The sequence below is a fragment of the Phyllopteryx taeniolatus genome, chromosome 8 (genome assembly GCF_024500385.1).
Source record: "Phyllopteryx taeniolatus isolate TA_2022b chromosome 8, UOR_Ptae_1.2, whole genome shotgun sequence".
NCBI lineage: Eukaryota > Metazoa > Chordata > Actinopteri > Syngnathiformes > Syngnathidae > Phyllopteryx > Phyllopteryx taeniolatus.
The window spans coordinates 25,377,334-25,404,406 of NC_084509.1; the positions used below are offsets into that span (position 1 = coordinate 25,377,334).

Consider the following 27,073-nt stretch of genomic DNA (forward strand, 5'->3'; position numbering starts at 1 on the left):
CAGGAGAGGCCAGAGGGGACCAATCATCAGAACAGCATTTCAGTGAGAGGAAACAAATACACGCCACTCACCTGAATCCCCACAAGGAACCCACCACATGGAAAAGACAAAGAAAATCATGTTAATTGTGCAAAGGCCAAAAGCTGACGAAAATAAGGAACAAATGGTCATTAATCATGTGTCAATTAATTAGTTCGAAGCAATCAGCCTTAGCACATAAAATGAATCACATTGTTTGGCTTATCAATGGTAGTTAGCAGAATTGATTCATTAGAAGGTAAATATTGTTCTATGACTTCATAGAAATGTATTTTTACGTTGAAAATCTTTAACATATTCAGTTGATTGACCATTTGGGTCTAAATTTAAACTCAAAACATTCATTCCTATATATTTCTATGTAGTTCTATTACAAATTACCTGCAGAACATTCACATGGTACTATAACATACTGTACCCACAGTAATGGAAGAAAAGTCTCTGAGTCTTTCTGAGTTTCCATTTATGCCTCAATGGGAGTGGGAAGAAGAAAAACTTCAATCCCACCCCCATTTCTCATTTATAAAAACACAATAGAAGATCTAACCACAAACTAAGGACTGATACTGATACTGATACTTATTTATTCATGAACTACTGTTCCACAAATTAGTATAGAACAACAGTATAGAATAACAATATAGAACAACGGTAATAGAACACAAATCAATAACTGAAATGACAAAAAGTTATTTAATGGTGGCATTACCATAAGCAACAGTTAGAAACATTGAAACAACATTTTCATACTAGCAATGCTAAGGAAAGTGAGCTATACCAACAATGGTACAATATAGCACATGAAAAACAATGGTATAAAAGAACTATACCAGTGATGGTAATAGACAATATACCAAAAATGGTAAGAAAACAAAGCACAAAGAATCACTAGTAAGTACTGGAGTAAAAGTACTACAGTAAAAAACTGTATAACAGTTAAAATCTACAAACGTGTGTGTGTGTGTGTGTGTGTGTGTGTGTGTATATATATATATATATATGGTTTTGCTTGTGTTGCATATCTAGACTGTTCCAGACACACAAAAACCTTTACGCATAATTCGAACCTTTTGTAATGTTAAGCCTCCATATCCTCTCAATTTATGGTCTCTCTCTCTTTTATTTTGAGAAGTAGTGGTAATAATTTGTTCAATGGAGGATCCATTGATGTTTTGTATTTTACAAGATCATTACATTTGAGTAACTTTGACTGAATACACAGATTGTAAATTCAAGCAATCCAACCCTGCGAATGATGCACACAGCACGCTCTGCGATTTGATTAACGGATTAATTGTAGACTGGTAGGTGTTACCCCACACGGCAACACAGTACATAAAATATAGGAGCACCAGGGTATGGAGCGTATAGTGATCACGATATTGTTTCCCTTTATTTACTGTTTAATTGAGAGGCTTTTGGAGATTTTGGTTTTTTATGTGTCAAACCTATTGTCAAACCTTGAGCCACTAAGGTAAAATACATTCCTATGCTTCAATTTTAAGTACGATTTGAAATGACCCTCAGTTGCCTTAGGCACTGTTAAATAACTTCTGCTTGTGATGCGCAACAAAGCCGCAGAGAATGGGTAGCACTGATGCTTTACAGCAGGTCTGAGTAAATGCAACGTTTGAAATGTAGCACTCAAATGTAGGTTAGCGAAAGTAAGCGCGGGTGTTTGTGTGTATGCATGCGAGAAAAGTGAGACAGGAGTGAGAGCAAAAGAGAAGAACAGAATGTTTACGTGAGCTAAACTATTTTTATGTGAAAGTCAAAGAGGATATGATAGCCGGTAGGGATTCTGGAGGGATGCAGTCTGAGCCAGACTCAAGACGTTTATCTCCTCATATAACCCCTCACATTTTGAACATCACTCCTTTTGTTTATCCCATAAAACTTTAAAGGAAGTTCGCACAGGCCCGAGAGCAACCGCTCTAATAATACAAGAATACCGGTTCACACAGAAGGACAGTAAGTATGCTATGCATTAAAGGTAATGAAACAAATAACTGAGTCTCTTATGGGTCCTATTCATAGTTAAATTAGTCTGATGCAGTGTCTTTTTATCATATTAATGATATCATATTGGTGTATTTTATCTTCAAATTCTTAGAGATAGATTAACTGACCAACATTTGTTTTATTGTGGTTGAGTTCTGAGGGGTATAAAACTCCACTATAGCTAATACAAAGCATATTATGTATCACCTTCATATAATTTGATCAGTAACAGTAAAGACACTTGTACAATATATATATATATAAATCCCCTAAATGCCCAACGCGTTGTCGTCGCTTAGGGACTGAACTGTAGGTAAAACTAGGGGACTAAGTTTGGGCAACACGCATTGGGCTAGCGTGTCAGATTAGGGCCTATTACCTTCTTCATGCCAGTACAACAAAAAACACGGCCCTCATTCACTGGAGGCCAAAGAGCCTCTGCCAACGGCAGCGGGCAGACAAGCTTGGCGGCAGAGGGTGCTAAGAATCACGGGACTAATTATGGCTGCTTATGGACATGTGACTTGGCTATGCCCGACCAGAATATGGTTACTCCTACAAACATTTTAGGTCAAACCAAAGGAGCATCTTTAGAAGTAGCAAGAAAGTAGCAAAAAATACATAAGACACAAAATCTTATTTTTGCGACGCGCAACGTGCGACCACTAAAGGACGATTGTCAACTCAAAGAGCTACAACTTGAGCTAGAAGCCATCACATGGGATATAATTGGACTTTGTGAAATACGTCTGGAAGATGAAGCTATGTTGACTCTCAATAATGGCCATCAATTTTATTACAGAGGATCAGAAAGTGGACGCAATGATGGAGTTGGTTTCATTATTAACAAACGTATCGCCAATTACGTTTCCTGCGTCAAAAGTATTTACAACAGAATTGCCACATGTACCATCTCTATTAGAAAGCGTTACTCGCTTTCACTGACACAAATATATGCGCCGACCATCAGCCACACCGACGATGAGGTGGAAGCGTTTTACAAAGTTTTATCCTGTCTTTATAGTCAATCAAAGCTAAAATTTTGAATAGTCATGGGTAAGTGGCTCGGGTCAAAGTGCAAAACAACGGTCAACTTGAACGAAAGAAACTTCTAAAGAGCAATCTTATCAATCTAGACTTCATTCAAGAATTAAGCGACGGGTTTCAAATATCTTTGGCTAATCGCTTTCAAGTTTTTCTCACGCTGGAAGTCACAGATTTGTCAACACACGTCAAAATTGTAAACGGCTACAAACTACATACAAAGTAGCGCCATCGAGAAAGACAACAACATCCAGAATATCTAAAGCTATTTTCAACTTGATGAAAAAGCGACAAAAAATGAAGAAAAGGGGCAGCATTATCAACAAAATTGAGTATGTTGAATTGTACAAGACGATTCGGAAAAAGAATCGAGAAGAATCGAGAACTTAGAACGTTCGGCTTGTTCAGAAAACGCTTGATGCTGGAGATGGAATAAAAAACGTGAAACGCGCATTAATTTGCCACAAGAAAATCATTTTTGGTGTGAAAATGGCAGATGGAATGATATGTCGCCAAGAAATCGTATGAGTTAAAGAATTTTATACAAACCTATACAGTGACCCTCACTGAATGATTACTGGAAAGCTCGAAGCAGACCCAGTTCCATGTATCCTGTATGAAGAGGCTGACAACGCTATTAGTTCACTTAAGGCCGGAAAAGCTTGTGGTCTGAATACAATTTCTGTTGAAATGCTGAAAGCAGGAGGCAACGAACTCGTAAAACTATTTCAACACTGCTTGGACTTGCAAGAAGTACGGCGACATGGAAAGACGCAGAAATCCTTTTCTACATAAATCAGGAGATAAAATGCACCTAAGAAATGATCGCCCAATAAGCCTGCTCTCAATGATTTATAAAGTCTTCGCAAAGATTTTAGACAAACAAATTGGAATCACATACAGACAGTTCAACAAATATTTGAACGACACTAGTACGAAATTGGTCTGTGTGTAGCCTGCATCGACTATGAAGACTTGTCACCACCACTTTGATAGTGCAGGCGCTGATAAATCAAGGGATAGAGCCGACCTTTGTCAACATTCTACCATCAATATACAACAATTCTTCTGGTCCAATATGAAATGATGATGAAAAAGTGCAAATAAGTCTAAGAAAAGGCGTCAGGCAAGGCGACACACTGTCTCCGAAGCTATTTAGAGCTTACCTTGAAGAAATATTTAAAAAGCTCAATTGGGAAAAACAAGGACTAAAAATTAACGGCGCTTATTTGAGCCATTTTCTTTTTGCAGACGACATCATTTTATTCTCCTAGGATGCTAAATAACTCCAGCGTCTTATTCAGCAATTAGACATAGAAAGCTGTCGCTCAGGTCTCAAAATGAACAAAAACAAAACAAAGGTCATGTTCAACCGTTAGTGTCCATAAAAAGATGTCACAATGGCCGACTATGCACTAGACGCCTTCGACAACTACATCTATTTAGGCCAACTTGTAACAATGGATGGAAATACAAGCACTGAAGTTGAACGCCGCATAAGGCTTTCCTGGCAGGCTTATGGAAGGCTTAGTGTTTTATTCAAGAACAATCTTTCCATTTGCTTGAAAAGAAAAGTTTTCGATCGATGTATTTTACCAGTCCTCACTTATGGTAGTGAAACATGGACTACGAATGCCAAAGTTATACAAATATGTGTAACCGATGTGTAACCCAAAGGAACATGGAACGCCAAATGTTGAAAATAAGCATTCGTGACAAGATGCAGCTGGAAAAGACAGCAGATGTGAGTTACCGACGTCATTCAAAAAAGAAAAAGCCTTAAATGGAAATGGGCTGGCCACGTTGCACGAAGTGCTGACAAAAGGTGGACCACAGAAACTATCAACTGGATACCACTGAGCACAAAGCGACCACGGCAAAGACCTAAAAGTAGATGGGTAGATGAAATCATGAAACACACTGGCAACGAATTGCAAAATGTCATAGTAGTTGGAAATGTGAAGAAGAGGCCTTCATCCTGCAGTGGACAGAAAATGGCTGATGATGATCATGATGATATATATACATTATCCATCCTTCCATCCATCCATCCATCCATTTTCCATACCGCTTCTCCTCACTAGGGTCGCGGGCGTGCTGGAGCCTATCCGAGCTATCATTGGGCAAGAGGCTGGGTACACCCTGAACTGGTTGCCAGCCAATCGCAGGGCACATACAAACAAACAACCATTCGCACTCACATTCACACCTACAGGCAATTTAGAGTCTCCAATTCGCGCATGTTTTTGGGATGTGGGAGGAAACCAGAGTGCCCGGAGAAAACCCACGCAGGCACGGGGGAGAACATGCAAACGCCACACAGGCGGGGCCGGGGATTGAACCCCGGTCCTCAGAACTGTGAGGCAGACGCTCTAACCGTGCCGCATATATACAGTGTATATGTGTTTTATATGGATATATGTCTGCCATGCTGAAACTGACCTATTTTCAAAAGGTTATTGAAGATTTAAAAGGATTAGTCTAATCTACTCATTAAACCCATTACCCTCTTTATACAATCATAATAAGGGAAAAGAAATGCAACAGTTCCGACACAATTTTTTTTTCATTTATACCTCAGAAATATTTAAACATTTATTTTGCTGTTTGCTATTGTGTTCATGCAAAATGGCTGCCGCATCATTGAACTTCAGCTCACAGCGCCCTCTGGTGAATTGCACCAACATAATGAGGCTCTCTCCAGTGGCATTAGTGGAAAAGAAAGCTTGAGTGACCGAGAAGAAGGACCGTTTGCAAAAAAAAAAAAAAAAAAAACACAACAAAAAAAAGGAACTCCAAAGACACTAGGATGCAGTTGTTTTGATTTTCATGGAAACGTTATATTAAGTAATAGGAGAAAAATCTTATTTATCCCAAAATGTCATTAGCATGGCGGCACGGTGGACAACTGGTTAGCACATCTGCCTCACAGTTCTGAGGACCGGGGTGTAGGAGATCATTTAATTTTAGACACCTGACGGCAAAAACATTTTGGCATTAAAAGTTTGAAAAATTCTATGTGTATGTGTTCACTGTGATGGGTTAAATGCAAAGAAAAAATTTTGTGTACATGCATGCATGTTCACGACAATAAAAGGTAATTCTAATTCTATTTCGCAACTTCACACCTTACTCGAACTAATACCTTGGTCATTTAATTACTGTAATTATAGTTATATAGTTCAAACTGCGTAGCACGGTGATCGACTGGTTTGAGCATCTGCCTCACAGTTCTGAGGTCCGGGGTTCAATCCCCGGCTGCGCCTGTGTGGAGTTTGCATGTTCTCCTCGTGCTTGTGTGGGTTTTCTCCGGGCACTCTGGTTTCCTCCCACATCCCAAAAACATGCACGAATTGGAGACTCTAAAGCTTGTGGTCTGGATAAAATTTCTGTTGAAATGCTTCAAGCAGGAGGCAACGAAATTAATAAGATCCTTGTAAAACTATTTCAACGCTGCTTGGACTTCCAAGAAGTACCGGCAACATGGAAAGACGCAGAAATCATTCTGACACTTTTGTTCGCCGCCGCCTTTGGGCACAAGCACGTCTTCGTGCGCGTTCTTCTTTGTTGGTTCTCGCCACTCTCATCTTCCTGGTTGGCGGACTGGAGGCATCGAAACTGGGAACTGAAGTTTTTAATTTGAATGATTCCGGGAGAACTGTAACGTTAGTCGCGGTTCCCATCAGTTCTCCATTCTCGATGCCCAACCCCACACTGAAGTCAAGTAATAAATCTAACCACTGGTTTCAAATGAATTGGCTATGAGTTTTACATGACTGTTCACATCTCATAATTCAATTTGTAAAATATGAACTCATAATGACACCCTTGTCCAAAGGTGTGCTATACAGTACATATTGTATGTGTTTTCTTTTTTAATAATGACTTCCTATGAAGAACAGATAGTGTAGTTTCACAAAATGTTGTTGCTGGTCCAGTGTATATGGAAAGACAAAAATGTTCTGCCTAAGACCACAAGCTCAGACTTTTAAGAAACAGGCGGCAGCATGCCCTTAGGGGTTCAGGTATAGGCATGTATTACGACAGTCTGTCAACAAACACATACACATTTGCACACATAATGCTCTCATGAGTGCTATGTCACAGCAGTAGCAAGTGCGCACACTCTCACACAAAGATGCCTTGAGGGGAAATCAAGCTGTCACCTCTCAATGACCTTTAACAAAAGGACCATTGAAAAAAACAAGACATGCTTAAGTGGTGGGAAGAGTTAGTCTATCGTTATCATGTTGGCCATGTCTCAACATAGCACGATCCAAACACCAGATCTTCACAAGAAGATTCATGCTAATGAACATCTGTTTGCATTGTAAGATGGATTTTTTTTTTTTTTTTTGTAAATACATGCCTCTCAAAAAGATATTGAGGAAAAAAAACTGACAATTCTGTAAATTATATTGCCTCATTCAGTGGAACATCCCTAGTCGAACGGCTAAACATTTAATTCAAGTATAATTTGGAGTTAAACGTTTCTGCAAAACAAGGAAGATTTAAAGTTCATGGCTGTATGGCTGCCAATGGAACTGGTTCCCATGTATTTATTGATGATGTGACTGTTGACAAAAACCATCAGGATGAATTCTGTATTGTTTTGGGGATTATCTGCTCATACTCAGCCAAATGCTTCAGAACTCATTGGACGGCACTGAGTGCAAATGGACACTGATCCGAAGAATACTGCGAAAAAACAAATAGTTTTATAATGCAAAGAAGTGGAATACTTGGCAAATAAAGATGATTCTGATTCTGATGTTATGCAATGGCCAAATCAATCACCTGACCTGAATCCGACTGCGGATGCATTTCACTTGGTGCAGACAAAACTGAAGGGAAAATGCCCCAAGAACAAGCAGGAACTGAAGACAGTTGCAGTAGAGGCCTGGCAGTTGATCACCAGGGAGGAAATCCAACGTCTGGTGATGTCTATGCATTCCAGGATTTGCAACAGAGTATTAAAAAGTGATAGTTGGATTTATGATTGTTAACTTGTCCTTCATTTTGGTCCCTTAAAAAGTGAGAGGGATATATATAAAATGTAATTCCTACGCCGCTCACTTCTTTTGTCTATAAATACCCTCAAATTAAAGCTGAAAGTCTGCAGTTAAAGCACATTTCATTTCAAATCCATTGTGGTGGTGTTTAGAGCCAAAAAGATGAGAATTTTGTCGACGTCCCAATATCTATGAACTTGATTTTAAACTACATCAGCATTGCTTTTTTAACGTCACACCAACTTATTCCAAGCCATTGCTATGTAGTGATCAATGCAACTGTGAGACAATAAGATCAGACAAGTTCAATTCTTTATCAAACTGTTGTCTCTCAACAATTCTGACAAAAAGCATACTCACATAATTACCACAAAAAAACAGGTCGTGTGTATGTGCTTGCAAGAATGATGTTTAATTTTTTTTATTTAGTTGTAAATGAATACAACGCTACATGAATCTGTTAAGGGGGTTTCATGGGGATTCAAGAGATGTACATCATTTTATATAGCGTCTAGGGCAGGCATCAGCAGGAGGATAGGTACAATACGTGACGTCAAACGGGAGATGCATTTTACGCTCCAAACTGCATCGGGAAATATAGCTTCTGTAGATGCTACCGTATGATATGATCAATGAAAGAAGCTTAACTACTGAAAAGCTTTTCAACGTTGAAAACAGTGACCTTAGGACCACGCTACTGAGAAATGTAGCTAGCTAGTAATAGCCTAACCTGCTCAACACTGAGCTTTGTACTCAACTCTCAACAGTTTTCTTGGAGCAATTTAATTTCTCAGTAGCTCAATTTCAGACAAATTGTACGTCATAAGAAGTCAAACAAGCACAATGAAGTTTCCCTCTTACATTTTCAAACATTAGGACAAAGATGAAGGGTGGGTTTAGGCACCGGTCGGGTAAATAACAGAACGGTCATGCTCTTTTACTTTTTTTCCTTTGCAATCTCCACTCTTCTTAATGGGAATGGGAAGTTTGGGATGTGAAGCTGAGAGGTTAGCTTCAGCCTAACCTCCCCCATATGATCGGGGAAGGGGTGACTTGCAAGCCTCCAGGCAACTTCCAACCCATCCCAGCTGTTGGCTTTTCAGGGGCACAAGCACCTCATAACCCCACACTCCACTAGTGTGTTTTTTGGTGGGTTTGAAAACACTTTTGTTTTTTCATTCATCAATTGCCATATACTCAACCAGCTGTTGACCCCACAACTCCTGTCTCTAAGCAAAACTTGGGAGGGAAAATGAGGGGAATGTTTCCTATGTACGAGACCCTAGTTTGAAAGACAGACTATGAAAGGCTGAGCCCAAAGTGCTGTCAGCACATTAGCATTTATAGTCGATAATATTAACTGATAGCAGCCCTATTGACAACACGACTGCAAACATTTCCTGACTTCAGAAGTGCATGTGCTGCAAGTATTGGCAGTTTAGATGACAATGAACATGAGATACTAGCCTAAGACAGAATTACCCACATAATGTACAGTAGCGACAGAACCATATGCTTATTTATAAGACGGTTTATTTATCGACTTCAATAAGAGTTGTAAACTTAATAGTTTGACTTGCAGTCTTGTAGCGTTCCCCATGACAGATTAGCAAAATTGTGCCAAACAAGTGTGGTGTAAACATAAGCTTATAAGTCAGTAATAATTAGTGATGGACCGAAATGAAAATTCTTTTACCAAAACTGAAAACCGAATTTTGGGAGCCCAAGGCCGAAAACCGAAAGCCGGAACACTGATATAACTTATCAATCAAACTGAATTTGAAAGCGTTTTTATACAAAAAAATGAGCTTTACATTCATTAAAATAAATAATAATATATAAAAAATAAATCAAAGCCACCAATTATTGATTATAAAAATATGCCAGTCATTAGTAAAATGGCACTAATGGCTATGACTGCAGACCTGCCAACTGATAGAAATTCACTTCCAGAACAATTTGTTTGAATTTCCATGTTTTTTAAATGATATGTAAAAATAATTCTGGATACTGTTCAGATTCACAACATAATCATTACTAATTGTCATAGTTAAATTATGGGTTCAAGATTTGTTATTTTACTGTATTTATTGCATTAATCTTGTAAAGGTGGACATATTTGGAACCAATTGTCCTCTCTTGAATGCTTTTTTTGTATTTGATGTAAACACTGTAGCGGACATGCTTCCCGCAAACTGAGGTGACACAGTGACTCCCCACGGCCTGATAAACTGCATTCTTCGAAGCCGCCCTGCTGTGAGACTCCCACAAGAAGATGCCTAGTGGACCCTAAACTAATTAACATCTACCCTAGAAGTCTGAACTCCCAAGCATCAAAAGCCAGATGTTCCACCGGACCATCTGTCTTTGAATAGGAACAAGTGCTGGGACAAGGCGACACCCGCTGGCGTTGAAAGCGACTGCAACCTGTGAACTCTCATTTGATGTTTAAGCAAGGATATTTATATATTTTATATATTTAATATATTTTGATATTTCACGAACTCTGCAGAATCATTCCAAATGTATGCCTTGATGTCTGTGTCATTGTGTCAACTTTACAAACGCAGCTGCGAGATTTTGAGAACTGTTTGTCTTGATTTGACTCCATGCAGCATGAAATGTGATTTCAATCATAAGCAGTTGATTTGCTCTCTCCCGTCCGCACTGGACGCGTTAAACGCTCACGTTTTCAATTTTAGTCCAACACACGATGTTCTATTTCCCTTTTCGTACGCCTATTTTCTTTCTTTCGCCATTATTAGTGTTATTTTCTTTCTCTATTTAGACCTAGACCCCTTTGTGTGTTTCCCTCTAGATCCCCATTAAATATTCTATAAAATTCCACTCTTGGTTGTATTTTGTGTGTGTTTTGAGTTTAGTGTGTTCTGAGTTTAAGTAAGCCTCTGCCATCTAGAACTCAAAATTTCATAAAACGTAGCCACCTTCAGATTACGAGACTTATAAGGTTTCTCGTCACTTTCCCTAAATTTTATACACATAAAAAAGTGACGTGGTGCCTCTTTATGAGACAGATTAGTTTGATTTTAACGATTAAAGCGTAAATCAGACGAACCCGGAAGTGAACGCAGGTGTTTATCTTTTCCCAATACCGTATCGTGTATTTTAGTATTTCCTTCTATCGACACGTACAGTACTAATTTGCCTGCTATTTTGGTCTTCAAAGTTGCTATAACGGGGTTCCAGCCAGACCTATGTGACAAGTGTACTGTACCACCGAATCACTTATTTTGGTGTTTTGGGACTTCAGGTCACGATAGCTTAGCAACTGGCTTCCCCGCCAGCTATTCGCTGTCATGGAGGCGATGATTACCGACTTATGCTGCGTTGACAACGGACGTGATGTGCACATTCTTTCACCTCCGCAGCTCGGCATCGTATTTACTGTAGCCGCGTTAGCTGTAGCTCGTAGATAGCTAAATACATAACATGCAACAAGCATTCCACCTTAGTCGCGGAAAGCAGCAAGGTTGGACTAGCTGCAGTTTGGACTAGCCCCTAGCCTAAAGCCATGTGGTTCCCACAATTCATTGCGACATGCGAATTCAATTCATTGCTGTAACAAAGAGGTTGATTTTTGTTGTTAATGTGTGTTTGTTACAACTAGTTGAATGTGTGCCTTATTTAACTCTATTAGTCATTTCAAACTGACTAACTGATTAACAAAGTGGCAGGCCCAGACCATGTGTCCCCATCCTGCCTCAAAGTCTGCGCGGACCAGCTCGCTCCAGTCTTCACTCAGATCTTCCATAGATCTCTGGAACTGTGCGAAGTACCATCCTGTTTCAAACGCTCCACCATCATTCCAGTCCCCAAGAAACCTGCAATCTCGGGTCTAAATGACTACAGGCCTGTCGCCTTGACATCTGTGGTCATGATGTCCGGTTTCTGTTAGTTTGTTATTCTTAATGGCTGATTTGGTCGCTTTGATCATATCAACTATTGGAACTTTCAAACCTTTAGCCAACACCTTCTCTGATTGGGTAAGTTCTCTGTCTGACAAGTTTTTTACCCATATATTGTCTACTTCTTCAGTAGTTGAGCTCCCAGTTTTTTTGCCTCTTTGTGAGCAATTGTGAAGTGGAGAGATTACGTTTTGGTTGTAATTTCCGAAACGTTCTTGTTTGTCTTGCTTTGCTTTTGTTATGCTTAACAAGCTTGGCTTTGGTTGTAAGGGTGATTACCTTTTCACAGACCTCTTTGGGCAGAATTGTTGGCAATTTAAGAAGCAATTCGTCAAATTTTACCTTGAGGCTGTCAATGGGAAACTTGAGTCTTGTCTTACTCTCTCAATCAGGAGTTGTTTTTATGCCTTTTCCAGGATTTTATCTGTCCTGGAGCCTTTCATGGTGGAGCGTAGGACCTGTGGGTATCATCTTTATCTTTATCTGCCAAGTATGGTAAAAAACACACAAGGAATTTGTGTCCTGTAGTTGGAGCCGCTCTAGTACGAAAATAGACAGCCATCAGAATCAGAATCATCTTTATTTGCCAAGTATTTCCAAAAAACACACAAGGAATGTGTCTCCGGTAATTGGAGCCGCTCTTGTACGACAACACTTTTGAGACATAAAGACATTGAGAAAAACAGTCACTGAGCAAGAAAGGGTTGCTAGTTATCTGGTAATGCCGGTACATTTTATTTATTTATTTATTTTTAACAATTGTGCAAAAGATCATTCCATCATTCCAGTCCCCAAGAAACCTGCAATCTCGGGTCTAAATGACTACAGGCCTGTCACCTTGACATCTGTGCTCATGATGTCCTTTGAACGTCTCGTGCTGGACCACCTCAAGAGCGTCACAGGCCCCCTGCTGGACCCCCTGCAGTTTGCCTACCGAGCAAACAGGTCTGCGGATGATGCAGTCAACATGGGACTGCACTTCATCATGGAACACCTCGACAGTGCAGGGACCTACGAGAGGATCCTGTTCGTGGACTTCAGCTCAGCGTTCAACACAATCATCCCTGAACTCCTTTCCTCCAAGCTTCTCCAACTCAGCGTCTCGCCTGCCAGCTGGTCCGCGCAGACTTTGAGGCAGGATGGGGACACATGGTCTGGGCCTGCCACTTTGTTAATCTTTTGCTGTTTGAAGATGCGTCTCACATCCTGTTCGCGGATGGTTAACGCAGAAGTCTGGTGTGTTTGACTGAAAATACTTTTGAAACAGAAAAACATAAAACACAGTACGCAGAGTCAGTGAGCAACGAAAGGTTACTGGGTGGTAATACCGATACAATTATTATTTTTTTTTTTTGGGACAATTGTGCAAATGATGCAGTCCTCTAGCAATTTAGAGCAGTTTGAAATGACTAATAGAGCGATAATCTGGTACAGTGACCATTGTGCGAATGCCGCAGACTTCAAGAAATTTAAGCAGTTTAAAGTGACCAGTAGTGCGATAATCTTGAACAGTGTCAACTGTGTAAATGTTGCAGATACTTCCAACCACGAGTGGCCAGTATTGGTTAACAACAGATATGCAAATAGTACAGAGTGGCGAGACAACTACAGTGAGTGCACGAATAATGTATAATTGGCCCGACAGAGATGTGACAACAATCTAAAGACAAAATTGGCAGCATGTTACAATGAAATTGTTAGTTAACTGTTTAAGAAGTTAGCGGCAAGAGGGAGAAGCTGTTGGAATGTGTGCTAGTTTTAGTTTGCATTGTTCGATAGCGCCTACCTGAGGGAAGGAGATGGAAGAGGGTCCAAGAGGATTTTGAATGGTCTTGTCTTAGTTCTGGCAGCGTGCAAGTCCTAAAGGGTTGGTAGGGGGGTACCGACAATTTTTTTCAGCATTTTTGATTGTCCGTTGCAGTCGGAGTTTGTCCTTTTTTGTGGAGGCGCCAAACCAGATTGTGATGGATGAACATAGGACTGATTCGATGACTGCTGTGTAGAACAGCCTCAATAGCTCCTGTGGCAGGCCGTCCAGGAAGTACATCCTCCTAGAGTTGATGTTGGTCTCCCACTCCAGGTCCTGAGAGACTGTAATTCCCAGGAACTTGAAGGTATCAACGGTTGACACAGAGCAGTTGGACAGTTTGAGGGGCAGCTGTGGCGAAGGATGGCCTTTGAGGATATTTTGTTTGCATCTCAGGTTGAACCAGAGATGGCTCCGGTAGTCTGCAACTTTCTGAGCCGCCTTATCCCCCTCCATCTTTTCCCCTCCATCTTTTCTTATATTCCCGCACAATCCATCTAAGGAGCATCACATTCTCCTCTATTCTTTGCTTCGCTTTGTCTCACCAAAATCGTGTATTCTATTCATGAATATTTGGATGAACTTAATGTTGAAGTGTTAATTGTTCACATTTTAAAATCAAACACACACACATCATCACAGAATTATCATGCCGAAAACAAATTATTTTTGTTGTGCATATTTTGTTTTGGCACTAGCGGTATTTTTGCTTTTGTGTTACAGTAACCCCTCACAATTCAGTGCATTGCAGATTTTTTTTTTTACAGGTCAGTTGGGCTCTTAGTAGAAAAAGAAGCCTTCCTGAGTAACCTCTACTAATACAATTGGTAAGTCACCAAATTATTTGAGGATACAAAGAATATGACCGGAAAGCCACTGTTTAAAACACAATCAACAGTCAAGAGTTTTATGAAATAAATTCACAAATACCAGCTTTAGGCCAACGAATAGCTATACACTCATAACATTATCGACAGGAAGACAAGCAAGTAAAGAGCAACGCTTAGCTTGAGTTTCTCCAACTACAGTGCTGTAGTTAAAAACATCACCACAGTGAATTTTGGGTTCATATAATGCTTTTTGCTGACTGCATTGCCAAAACCATCAGTGTGAGGAATGGTGTCAATACTTTAGGCAGGAAATTGCCTGTTCACACCATGTCCGCATGGCCCTTTGTTCATGTTATTCAAGCAGAGCACACCCACCTTTAATAGGCATGTGCTTGTGTAGAGTGTGTGGATGGTGACCTCAAGTCGACAAATACCTGCACCTCTCTAAAGTGTCACATATTGGCAATGAATTGCACATGTGAAACATAAATCTATATAACATTATAATAAGTAATTAGTGTCTACTTTGCAGATTTAATTTATTAATGGGGTTTTCTGGAACATAACCTCACGATAAACGAGGGGTTACTGTACTTTGTGCTGTTTCCACATGTTTATTTCCTACAGGTAGGGCTGGGTGATAAATGAAGTTGTAGGGTCTGGATGTTTTTTGATTTTTTTCCACAGCTTGCATACTTCAAAGCACATCCCCACTGACGCACACTGTTTACATTGGTGACAGTGTCAGGCGAAGAAAAAAACAACAGTCCGTTGTAAAGTATGATCAAAGGCTGTAAAACCAAAGGCACAACAACGTAATCAAATATTTGAAACGGAGACACGGAGCAGATTTGAAGAAATGTTGCTTTTTCTGCGACTCAAAAGAATACTGCAAACCAAGAAAATGCAGCACTTATTAATTAAAAAATAACATCAGGAATGGATTGGAAATATAGGATTTATAAATGGCTCAAATTCTTTCAAGACATATAGCCTTGACTTATAAATTAAACAAAAAAAGACAAAAAACAAAAACAAGTCCAAAGTCAAACAGAAACAGAAACAATAATAGCTGGGTCAACAAACGGACAAATAAAGGACTTTTAGAGTGAGGAACGTTTCCACACACCATTGTCATTTTGACTGTCCTCAAACAGCCATCCCACCGCATGTGCTGATGAAAAATAGATTATCAGCTTGTGAGTGAAGGCAAATCCAGGTTTGCAGTATGTATATCATTCAATGGCATGTTTGTGCTAATGCACTATGCATGAGATGTCCGCGCATCATGCAACATTCAGCAGGTCGGGGAGGCTGTAGGTGAGGCCAACACAGCCTGCAGCCAAAGATGCTTGCTCTTCAAAGTGAGCTTTGTCACAGCTCACTGGTGTCACACATTTAGAAGTATAACTAGGGAACATCTCACACAGATTTCTCCTTCTTAGTCAGCCTCAATATGCATTGTTAGACATACAGACACTCGCCTCAGCACGCTGCACGCAAGACAAATTTCATGTTTCTACTTCAAAATGCACTAAAGCAAATACACAGAAATTGGCTAGGCACATACTCTCAAAGTTTCACCTCACATGTCTAGCATAGACAAACACACACATTTACTGAGACTTGACTTGTAATTACAGAGTAATACTTTATTATGGCAGCACTGTAATTTTGCGAGAATAAGCACTTCAAACGATTGGCAACCCACACACAAACACACAGACAGGGTTACTGTATATGTGGGTAATATAGAGTTATTTAGGGATCATTATGTTTTTGCTTTTCAGGATTCCCAGGACAACCAACGCTCCCATAAAGAGGAACATTGCAAGGTTATAATTAGTGGAGCTAATAAAGGTGAAAATGTGAAAAGTTAGGCTAAGGTGAAATGTGAACTGCGGGGCAAAGTGTAAGTGTAATCAGGGGCATGTAGTTTTCAAACAAAGCAGAACCCCAAAGTTGTATAATTTTGAATCTGGCAAATTTTGTTTGGGGGAAATTGTTTAAATTTGAACTGACTGTTGTGAGCTAATATCTGCTACACAATTTGTTATCTTCAATAAATACCACTTAAAAATAAGTCAGTTGTTTTAACTCCCCACCAAAAAGATTAAACATTGAGGGGTTGCCAGTCCAGAAACCAGTTAGCACTCAAGCTATAGCGGCTAGCACCGAGTCGTCGCGGCATCGAAAAACCCTGCGATGACTAGGTGGGATATGCCTACTACAGTCACCAGAGGCTTTAAGCAGACAGTCCCCTCCAAATATATTGGAACGGCAAGGTCAATTCCTTTGTTTTTGTTGTATACTGAAGACATTTGGGTTTCAGATCAAAAGATGAATTTGAGACAAAAGTTTAGAATTCCAGCTTTTATTTCACGGTATTTACATCTAGATGTGTTATACAACTCAGGACAGCGCACCTTTTGTTTGAAGCCACCCACTTTTCAAGTGAGCAAAACTATTGGAACATGTGACTGATGGGTGTTTCTAGTTGCTCAGGTGTTGCCTTTTAGACTGATTGCTTAAACATTAGATAGTGCTTGTTTTTGGCTTCAGGTTTCACTTGTGAAACATGCATTTGCTGTTAAGCAAACATTAAGACCAGAGAATTGTCTATAGTAGAAAAGCTAAACATTTTGAAGCTGAGAGAAGAGGGAAAATGGATCAGACTATTCTACAAACTTTGGTCATAGCCAATACAACAATTTGGACTGTCCTGAAAAGGAAAGAAACTACTGGTGTACTAGGCAACAGACATCTAACAAGTCGGCCAAGGGCATCAACAGCAGTTGATGATAGTAACATTGTGAGAGCTGTGAAGAAACACCCAAAGACAACAGTCAGTGACATTACTGCCAACCTCCACAGTGCAGGGGGAAGGTATCACAATCCACCGTTCGAAGAGGTCTTAGCGAGAAGAAATATACAGGCCATACCACAAGATGCAAACCAGTCATCAGCAAAAAGAATCGGAAGGCCAGATTGGATTTTGCAAAGAAGTGCAGAGATGAGGCACAAACGTTTTGGAACTCTTTATATCCACTGTATTGTTAAATTAACACCTCTCTAAAACTGTTAATGAAAACTGAACATTATTGTCTAATAGTATTGTTTCTGTGTTGGATATCATTATATTGTGCACATGGCATAACGGAGTGGCTATATGATCATAATACTCTGTAAACAAACAAAAACGTAAAGGCCCAGTCGAACATCAGAACTTCTACCTGGATGTGGTATTAGTGTGGAGGCAAAGGGAAGTGCAGGGAAGCAAGGGTGGAAAGGCAGGAGTGCAGGCTATAACCAAAAAGGTATTTATTAACAAAAAGTCAAAACAAAAGGTACTTGAGCAGCAGCATTTAGACTTAATGCTTAGACTTAAAAAGTGCAAAAACTTTAAACTCTCCACGACAGGCAACATTACATGAGATGACATAATGTGAGACAGACACGACATACGGGAATGAATTGACTGAAAGAAACCAGGAAACTAAATACAAACGAAATGACGAGACTACAAGGCACACCTGAACAAGACACAAGTGGCTGGAGAGAGCTGATTGTTTTTTACACAGGAAAGCAAAGACGCAACAAGCACACAGGAACACAAAATTCCATATAACCCAAAGGCAAAAGTACATAATCTGTTACACAGTAAAATCGAAATACAGTGGACCCCCGCATACTCGCAGTTTGGCACCTGTGGATTCACCTATTCACAGAATTTTCTTTTTCAAAATGTTTATTTTCTTCCTTTTCTTTATTTTTTTTTTTGGGGGGGGGCAGTCCCCAAAAAACACTTACTGGTGGTTTAACTCTTCTTATTAAAGATTATTTTTTCTTTTTTTCAATGATACGCAGATTTTAGCTATTCACGGTCCCTATCCCCCGCAAATAGCGGGGAGTCCACGATACTAAATGAAATCACGATCATGACAGTTTGAATGAGACACAGCCACATACCCACTTGTAAGAGGGTGTACTCTATAAAGGTTTTGGAAAATCAATCTGAGTCATGGGTAAACGAAAACAGCAGCAGTAAAGAAAACCCCAGCAATAACCAACAGAGGACAGGAGTAAAGGTATCACAATCGACAAGGAGTAAGAACAAACCAGTGCTAATTCAAGTTCAGTTGCAAGTGTGGCAAAAAAACTCACAAATGCTGAGTCAGAAATGTTGGATACAAATGAAAACGAATCAAAGAATAACATACCACGACAAGTTGCTGCCCTGCCATATTTCCCTTGTTTTACGGTCACCATTTTGATTTACTGCGTATGCGCCTATGTGCAGTTATACAGTAGCTTCCAAGTCTTGTAGTTTATCATGAATCATGGATGCACGTAGCCGTCTCCCCCGAGATGATAATCTCCGTGGAACAAGGCGTCCGTTGGCCATGCTTGAAGAGCTGCACGGATGTTCATGATGGCGACCATGGCAGAATGAATGGGAGAAAGTTGTGCAAGATTAATTCATCACATTGTGGCAGATGATTGCTAGCAGCTAAATACCGGCTAATGTTTTAAGCCAGCGTGGATTTATGAATTTCATGGCACCAAGACTGAGCAAAACACGACCACGGCCACATTAAGGTAGAGATCCTGGTTAAAGTAAGCCATTTTAAACTAAAAAGAAGCGTTTTGACAACCTCTTTTAGGCAGTTGGCAAAATGCGTCAGCATACCCTCTCTCTGGTGTTGTGACAAAATCAGCGCCCCCCCCCACGCCCCCCCCCCCCCCCCACACGCCCCCCTCCCACCCCAAAAAAGCTAACAGGATGCAGCCAGAGGGCTATAGATTGTTTACAAATAATCAAATTGTAATTTTCATTTGTGGACAATGACGTCTATATTTCAGAATAGTACAAGGAGCAAAAATTCGATTGCGATTCATGACTGTAGTCTTTTGTTATTGTCAATGCGGATAGCAACTGGGAATTTAAACGGCAAATCCGACCGCTACAATCTTTTGTTTGCAGAATAATTCATGAAAATACAGAGGTTTATCTAGAAGATGCAAACGATCATTCAGAAGAGGAATAGAAAGCTTTGAGAAAGAAAGGATCTGCTCTTGATCCCAAACATACTACATAAACCTATTTGTCAAATTCAGTGGAGTTAATGTCATGGCGTAGGCTTACATGGCTTTCTGGAATGGATTTATTAATCTACATTAATGTAAAACATGATAGCAGCAATAAAATTAACTTATCTACAATAAAAAAAAAACATTCTGCCAGTTTAAGGAAAGAACCAAACTGATTGGCAAACCTTCTTTAGGCAGTAAGATAAGACTCACTCTGAAAACAAGGAGTTCATTAAGGGGAAAGAAGTGCAAGGTTTTAGACTGACCAAGTCAATATCAAGACTTAAACCCTGTTGTGCATCCATTTTACCATCTAAAAAGGAGACAGGAGTCACTAAAATAAACAACTTTAACACCCACCCACGCACGCACACAGTGACTGAAAGAAACCAGGAAACCAAATACAAACGAAATGACGAGACTACGAGGCACACCTGAACAAGACACAAGTGGCTGGAGAGAGCTAATTGGTTTTTACACAGGAAAGCAAAAACGCAGCAAGCACACAGGAACACAAAATTCCATATAACCCAAAGACAAAAGCACATAATCTGTTACACAGTAAAATCGAAATACAGTGGACCCCCGCATACTCGCAGTCTGGCACCTGTGGATTCACCTATTCACAGCATTTTCTTTTTTTAAATGTTCATTTTTGTCTTTTTTTTCTTTTCTTTTTGAGGGGGGGGGGGTCACTCCCAAAACCCTGCTTATTCAAGATTTTTTTATTTTTTTTTTGTTCAATGATACATCGCTCAAGAATGCAGTCCTATGGGGGGCACAAGTCAGTGCAAACTCTAGGCCGGTCCCAAGCCCGGATAAATGCAGAGGGTTGCGTCAGGAAGGGCATCTGGCTTAAAACTTTGCCAAACAAATATGAGCGTTCATCCAAAGAATTCCATACCGGATCGGTCGTGGCCCGGGTTAACAACGTCCACCATCCGGCGCCGACAACCTGCAGGGAAATTCAGCTACTGTGGGTCGAAGTCAAAGAAGAAGAGATGGAAAGCGGGTTCTTCGGCAGAAAGAGAAGAGGAAAGCACAGAGCCTAGAACTGAATGTGGGGACTTTGAATGTTGGGACTATGACAGGAAGATCTCGGGAGTTGGTTGACATGATGATGAGGAGAAAGGTTGATATAGTGTGTGTCCAGGAGACCAGGTGGAAAGGCAGTAAGGCTAGAAGTTTAGGGGCAGGGTTTAAATTATTTAACCATGGTGTAGATGGGAAGAGAAATGGAGTCGGGGTTATTTTAAAAGAAGAGTTGGCTAAGAATGTCTTGGAGGTGAAAAGAGTATCAGATCGAGTGATGAGGCTGAAACTTGAAATTGAGGGTGTTATGTGTAATGTGTAATGGCCTGGGAACGCCTCGGGATCCCCCCGGAAGAGCTGGATGAAGTGGCTGGGGAGAGGGAAGTCTGGGCGTCCCTGGTAAAGCTACTGCCCCCGCGACCCGACCCGGATAAGTGGTAGAAAATGGATGGATGGATGTGTAATGTGATTAGTGGCTATGCCCCACAGGTAGGATGTGACATAGAGGTGAAAGAGAAATTCTGGAAGGAGCTAGACAAAGTAGACGAAGTAGTTCTGAGCATCCCAGACAAAGAGAGAGTCGTAATTGGTGCAGATTGTAATGGACATGTTGGTGAAGGTAATAGGGGTGATGAAGAAGTGATGGGTAAGTACGGCATCCAGGAAAGGAACTTGGAGAGACAGATGGTGGTAGACTTTGCAACAAGGATGCAAAGGGCTGTAGTGAACACTTTTTTCCAGAAGAGGCACGAACATAGGGTGACCTACAAGAGCGGAGGTAGAAGCATGCAGGTGGATTACATCTTGTGCAGACGATGTAATCTGAAGGAGGTTACCAACTGTAAGGTAGTGGTAGGGGAGAGTGTGGCTATACAGCATAGGATGGTGGTGTGTAAGATGACTCTGGTGGTGGGGAGGAAAATTAGGAAGACAAAGGCAGAGAGGAGAACCATGTGGTGGAAGCTGAGACAGGACGAGTGTTGTCCATCTTTTCGGGAAGAGGTGAGACAGGCTCTCGGTGGACGGGAGGAGCTTCCAGAAGACTGGACCACTGAGTCCTCCACGAATTTATGAAAGAAAATCTGAATTGAAATCATCCACCTGCAGAAAACCCAAAATAGAGTTTCCTCCTGTGTGCATCATCATTTTATCACTTGTGCTGGAGCGTGAACATCAGCACACAGTGTCTGCACAATTAGGACTGTAGATTAGAATGCATAGAAATGTATACAGTACACAGACACTGTCTTGAGCTGGGTGGCTCTTTCTGTGGAATACGTCAGCGCGTCTGCCATACTGGATGTGGCTATCGTATGATCCACAAAATCTGCAAATTATATTCATTAAACGATGTTAGAATGACCAAATACAACCAAAAGTAATGGTTCAGTCTTTTTTTTTTTTAGTCCTGTTCGGCTGTTAGATCAAGTAGAATGGAGAATCTGTATCTCTTTTATGCCGGAACAGTGACATTTTTAAGCTGCCCCTGTGGTTTCTTTGTATTCTGATGGATATTTATTAAGTACAGTCGTTCAGTCCAACAGAATAAAGTTTTTAAAGGGGAGTCACAGAAACAACAAAAAGGAGAGAGAGTGAAAATGTACAAAATAATACAGGAAAAGAAGACAAAAAAAAGAAAAGACAAGCTGTAAACAAGGTGAGGAAAGTAAATCATTATATACAGTACAGAGTACAATGACACAATAGAATTGAGTGTTGTATGGGGCAGCCATGCTTCACCCTGTGAGGGAAGGACAGGACAAGATAGGACAGTATTGGACAGGACAGGGACAGAAGGGGAAGCATCCAGGACCCGGCGGTACAACTGAAGTGTGGTGGGAGTGGATATGCAAATTATAAACATCTACAGGACCAGAGTGTAAGTGAAGGGATACCTAAGAAATTCCCATAGTTCTAAGTTATTTGTCGCAATGAGTGAGTGGCCAGCGAATAAGTCCCAGGGATGTTAGTCTGCAACCACATGCAGGTGAATTGACAGTTTCGCATGCACAATAACCATAAGACGTGTCCTGTAATTGCTATTACTGCACCGCGGGGGCTGAGGACCCCACACCATCCAATCGGAAAGCGGGGTCGGGCCCAGGAGCCCACCTGAGAGCGGCCCCTTGGACGGGACTCCTCCCACAACATCCCAGCTATCTTCGGGTGAGAGGGGGGTCATGGTGTACCCTGCCTCTCGCCCCAAGTCAGCTTTGATAGGCTCCAGAACGCCCGCGACCCTAGTGAGGAAAAGAGATACGGAAGATGGATGGATGGAGTGGAGTGTCCTCAACTAGTGAACAATATTGAGACAATTAATAACAAAGAAATGATGGCTGATTGAGCTTTCACCACCCTCTCACAGAGAGGCATGGTATCTGACAAATACACACATGCAGCTCTTTACGTGTTTCAGTTTATGTGCCTTATTTGTTTCCAACTTGCTTTTGTCTTTTCCTCATGTTTCTGCAATAGGTACCGTGTGCTTGCTGAGGTCTTGTTTGCACATCTTAATTCAATTAAAAGGAAATAAATCAGCTCTAACCGGCCTGTGAACCAGCTTCCACAGCTGAGAGCTGTCTGCACAAAACCATTCAAGCACACGCATGCATGCATGCACACACACACACACACACACACACACACACTCACACACACACACAAACAAAGGGGGGAGCCAGAGAAAGACTGAGAGCAATCGACCCCATGTCTTGCTGTGTTCCAGTTACTTCTCACTATACCCAAGGATACATGCAAAAAACAGCACAACTAGGCCATTATAATGTTATCCCAAAACATCCCTGGGTGACAAGCTTGTATCTGTAAAGACTCAAGACAAAGCTTGTAACTAAATGTACCATTAAAATTAATTAAAATGCTCCCTGAAAAAACACCACCATTTTTTGTAAATTTTTTTGCACCTCCTTGCGAGCATTCTCATTTTATATTTCTGCGTTTGATTCTTAGTCTTGTTCAATAAATGGCTGAAAGTGCATCGTTGACTCTATCTCTCACTTGAGCGGTGGGATACCTGAAGCTCACTAGTAACCAAATTTTGTGTCATGAGCTGACAGAATGGCGGCGCGGTGGGCGACTGGTTAGAGCGTCTGCCTCACAGTTCTGAGGACCAGGGCTCAATCCCCGGCCCCGCCTGTGTGGGGTTTGCATGTTCTCCCCGTGCCTGCGTGGGTTTTCTCCGGGCACTCCGGCTTCCTCCCACATCCCAAAAACATGCATGGAAGGTTCATTGAAAACTCTAAATTGCCCGTAGGTGTGAATGTGAGTGCGAATGGTTGTTTGTTTGTATGTGCCCTCCGATTGGCTGGCAACCTCCTGCCTGATGATAGCTAGGATAGGCTCCAGCACGCCCGCGACCCTAGTGAGGAGAAGCGGCTCAGAAAATGAATGGATGAATGGATGGAGCTGACAGAATACTCTGGCCACTCATGGACCCAGCAACCCCCAAGGCGTTAAAAGATGCACTCACCCTCCAAGGTGCCCACATAGGGCGACAGGAAAAAGCTCTGCAAGAGATCACGGAATCCCTACACTCCTTCACGCATCAAGTCTCTCTCCTTTCCTCGAGGATGCAATCCGACCTTCCTCCCATAAGTACTCCTTCCGTGCCTGCAGCCTTCGAACCCTTGCCTATCCCGAGCTGCCCTTGGTCCCACATCGCTTTGGACTTCATTAACGGCCTACCCCGTCTGAAGGTAACACTAAAATTTTTACTATTGTTTTCCCAAATATGTCCATTACGTGCCCCTCCCTAAACTACCCTCTATGCCTTTGAAACTGCTAACCTCCTTGTCCAACATGTTTTCAAACTCCACGGAATTCCCATCGATATTGTTTCAGACCGAGGTCCTCAGTTCTCCTCTCTTGTATGGAAGGACTTCTGTAAAGCGGTGGGCGCAGCAGCCAGCTTGTTGTCGGGATACCATCCACAAACCAGCGGCCAGAAGGAGCGGGCAAACCAGTCACTAGAATTGGCCTTCGCTACGTTGCCGCACCCAACCCCACATCCTGGAGCTCATTCCTCCCGTAGATTGAGTACGCCCACAACTCCCTCACCAGCTCCGCTCCAGGTATGTCCCAGTTCATGGCTTGCTACGGTTTCCAACCTCCATTTTTAGGGAACAGGAGCAGGCGGTGGCGGTTCCCGCGGTGAGGGATCACCTCAAGAGGGTCCAGGACGTCAGGGCAGCCTTAGTCCGATCCGCGGAAAAAAATAAACGGCTCGCGGACCTTTGTCGCTCCCCTATGCCTGAATACAAGGTGGCTCAAACCATTTGCCTTTCCTCCGGTGACCTCCCACTCCAAACAGAATCATGCAAACTCACTCCGCGCTTCATTGGTCCTTTCCCTATTACAAAAATTATCAATCACACGTCTGTCCAACTGAAATTTCTGCAGTCTCTAAAGATTTATCCTACATTCCATGTGTCACTACTCAAGCCTGTCTCCACCTGCGCTCTTAGCCCTCCGGTCGCGCCCCTTCCGGCCCCCCCCCTGCCATCGACAACCATCCGGCCTTCACGATTTCGCACATCCTCGATTTGAGGCCCAGGGGGGAGGGGTTTCTAAGTACCTGGTAGACTGGGAGGGGTATGGTCCGGAGGAGCACTCCTAAATTTCCCGGAAGCTCATATTGGACGACTATGTGGCTCACCCGGGGAAGCCTGGCAGGACGCCGGGAGGCGTGCCTTGAGAGGGGGGTATTATCATGAGCTAAGCTACGTTATTCCTCGTCATCTTTCTGACCTTTGTGTTTCTCCTTGTCCTCAGTTTTCCCTCCGTGTTCCTCATCAAGTAGATTCCTGTCACCACGCCGCCAAGCCAGTCGACTGTCCTCGTCACCGCCTGCCACACGTTCTCTGTCTCAACAACCCGCCACCACAACTCAAGGACCATTTCCCTTTTTTCAATAAACTTGTCATCACAACCTCTCAGCCTTCGCCTGCTCTTGCATCCAGTCTATATCAACTTGTGACATTTTGGCTTGCAAAACAAAGCAATGGGTCATTTTCATATAATTTGATCAATAATGTTCAAGACAATTTTAATTTAGAAACTTTTTCATGCTGTTTTATACGGTTAAATGTCTCGCGTGCTGAAACATTTATGAAAAATCCTATTTTGAAAAACTTGATATAAAATGTAACTGTAAAAATAAAAGTGCATAACAGCAAAGATATAAAAAACTTCATAAAAATCGCGTGAGTTGAACAATTTACATGAGTTGCCTTTCAAACTGTGCATAAATGATCATGAATACTCAAAGCAATTCCACTCTTGTCCTTATACATCCCCAATTCCAATGAAGTTGGGACGTTGTGTTAAACAAATAAAAACAGAATACAATGATTTGCAACTCACGTTCAACCTGTATTTAATTGAATACACTACAAAGACAAGAAATTTAACGTTCAAACTGATAAACTTGAATGTTTTTAGCAAATAATCATTAACTTAGAATTTTATGGGTGCAACAAGTTCCAAAACAGCTGGGACAGGTGGCAAAAAAGATTGAGAAAGTTGAGGAATGCTCATCAAACACCTGTTTGTGTCACGGTCTGGGTTTTGGTTTGGGTTGTGTTTAGTTTTGTTCCATGTTTTCCTGTGTTCCATGTTTGTCGTGTGCTCATTAGGTTGTTGTGTCCACCTGTTCTCGTCTACTTTGTGTCGACCAATCAGCTCTCTCCAGCCACTCGTGTCTTGTCCAGGTGTTCCTCGTTGTTTCGTCAATTTGTTTGTATTTAGTTCCCTGGTTTCTTTCAGTTCTTGTCGGTTCATTGTCGTTGTCACATGTCTTGCCATGTCATAGTCGCCAGTTGTTTTTATCATTGTGATTAAATATTATTATTTTGAGATTCCCGTACTCCTGCCTTGCCTCCCTGCTTCCCTGCAATTGGGTCCACCATGTTCTTGCCTTGCGTTCCTCGCCTTCGCCCTAACCACGTACGTGACAGAATAAACCGACCAGAACAGGACCCAGCGGGAAGAACATGGCGTCACCCTGGACACCACCAAACTGCCTCCCCCGGTCCTTAGCCTGCCATCCATACCTACCCTCCTCCAGTAAGCCCTATCGTCTTAAGTCTTTTCTGTCATTTTCATCGGGTCCCCCCACTTGTCCTAGTTATTCACCATGCCCTACTATTTTTCATCCACATGTTTCTTTAGATTCAGATTTTTCTGATTGTGAAGATGGCCCCGATTTAGTTAACCTCCTGTCTGATTCTGAATCTGACACAGATTTAGATTTTTCTGGTTCCTTCCCTAGTTTAT

The 27,073-nt window shown here is 41.5% G+C and overlaps 1 protein-coding gene across 6 annotated transcripts in view; it reads right to left on the reverse strand.

Annotated features, from left to right (window-relative positions):
* bcas3 (BCAS3 microtubule associated cell migration factor) overlaps positions 1–27,073 on the reverse strand; it is a 403,546-nt gene that overhangs the window by 120,555 nt on the left and 255,918 nt on the right. Inside the window, exon 23 of one of the 6 annotated variants that reach the window (XM_061781700.1) lies at positions 25–71. The exons of 4 other annotated variants lie outside the window; for them this stretch is intronic. In XM_061781700.1, coding sequence (XP_061637684.1) covers positions 40–71 — 32 coding nt within the window. In that variant the 3' untranslated portion in view covers positions 25–39. Of the gene's footprint in view, positions 1–24; positions 72–17,017; positions 19,075–27,073 lie in introns of those variants that run through there. One more of the 6 variants, XM_061781699.1, reaches the window with a different exon arrangement.